Source organism: Amphimedon queenslandica, unplaced genomic scaffold, assembly GCF_000090795.2.
Source record: "Amphimedon queenslandica unplaced genomic scaffold, v1.1 AMPQUscaffold_3074_Cont24927, whole genome shotgun sequence".
Lineage (NCBI taxonomy): Eukaryota > Metazoa > Porifera > Demospongiae > Haplosclerida > Niphatidae > Amphimedon > Amphimedon queenslandica.
In genome coordinates this window covers 1-1,368 of record NW_003556594.1, presented here as the reverse complement: position 1 = coordinate 1,368, position 1,368 = coordinate 1, and the positions used below count along the sequence as shown (strand labels likewise).

The window sequence follows — 1,368 nt, the reverse complement described above, 5'->3', positions numbered from 1 at the left end:
GTTATTATTATGTCTTCTATTGTCTTGTACTTTACCCTTTCCTTTTTTCCTTTCTAGTATTAATCTTGAGTTGCGTAATAACTCTGGTTCCACAGCCCTCTGGCTGGCCCTAACTCAGCTTAACTCCACTAGAGGGGAGAGTGATCGTTATGCTGCTCGACTCATAGAAAGAGGTTCTACGCCAAACGCAATCGACAGCCTAACAGGGAACAGTCTCCTTCATCAAGCGGCTTTAGAGTCTAACGAGCGGGCGGCCATTTTCCTTGTCTGTCACGGAGCTAACGTTGATCATGTTAATCATCAAGGGGAGAGCCCTATGCATGTGGCAGCTGCCATTGGTCTACATAATCTCATACAAGTTCTACTCCAATATGGCGCCGATCCTAACCTTCAGACAAATCTAAAAAAGGCTCCGCCTAGCTTTTCAATACCGGTCAAGGTTGTCCCAGCTCAGACTCCGCCCATTTCTCATAATTCATCTGATCTCGTGAGCCCCACCTCAACGCTAGGGGCTCTCTCGGTTCTTAGTAACATAGCCTCCACTTCACCTTCTCTTGGAGGAGGGAGGGAAACGGATAGTTTTGCTTCTCAGCAGTTGCTGCAGTTGAATTCTTTATCTACAGCTGCTAGTTGTGATACATCTCCTGTCATTGGTCGGGCTGCAGCTTCTGCTGTTAATAGTAACCCGTTTGGTGATGACAGTGATGAGGAGACTGGCCCGCCCACAAGAACACACGGATATGGTTTTGTACCATCTGGCCATAATTCACCTCGCATGTCACCGGTAATAATATTAATAATATATTAATTAATAAATTAAAAAGAGAAAAGTACTTGTAACTGTAATACTATATAAAATAATTTTGAAATATTTTAGGTGCCCCCAGCTAGACAAGCCCCGCCCCCAGCCCCTCCCACTGATCCTGGTACGGAATTTATTGAGGAACCCGAACCGTTTGACATTAATGTGGACCCTGGACAAAGAACGGCACTACACCTTGCCATAGCACATAAACATCATGAAGTGGTTAAAGTGATGCTTCAATATAAAGGTAAGTAAGTATTATTATTATTATTATTAATTTTGTTATTAAACAGTAATAATTATAATTATTTCTGACTCCTCCCTTTTCCCGCCCACACAGAATCAGGTAGCACCAGTGGTAAACTTGAGATATCTCTAAACGTTGGTCTAAAAGACGGTGGTGATGAGACCCCACTGAGTCTCTCGCTGTGGACGAACCAGCTGGAGGTAGCACTCAACTTGTTAGATGCTGGAGCAGACATAGAGTGTCAGAGAAGATCGGATAACATGACATTATTATACCAGGCCATAGTGAGGGAGCAACCATCTGCTTCGTTGTTCCT

General features: G+C 43.8%; 1 protein-coding gene across 1 annotated transcript; it reads left to right on the top strand.

Annotated features, from left to right (window-relative positions):
* Positions 1–57: 57 nt before the first annotated feature.
* On the top strand, positions 58–1,362 carry LOC109593041 (ankyrin repeat domain-containing protein 50-like; the record flags this gene model as incomplete). Its single annotated transcript, XM_020008305.1, has 3 exons — positions 58–784; positions 878–1,052; positions 1,146–1,362. Coding segments are annotated over 3 exons (1,119 nt in total), but the record flags the coding sequence as incomplete, so codon positions are not given.
* Positions 1,363–1,368: the final 6 nt, after the last annotated feature.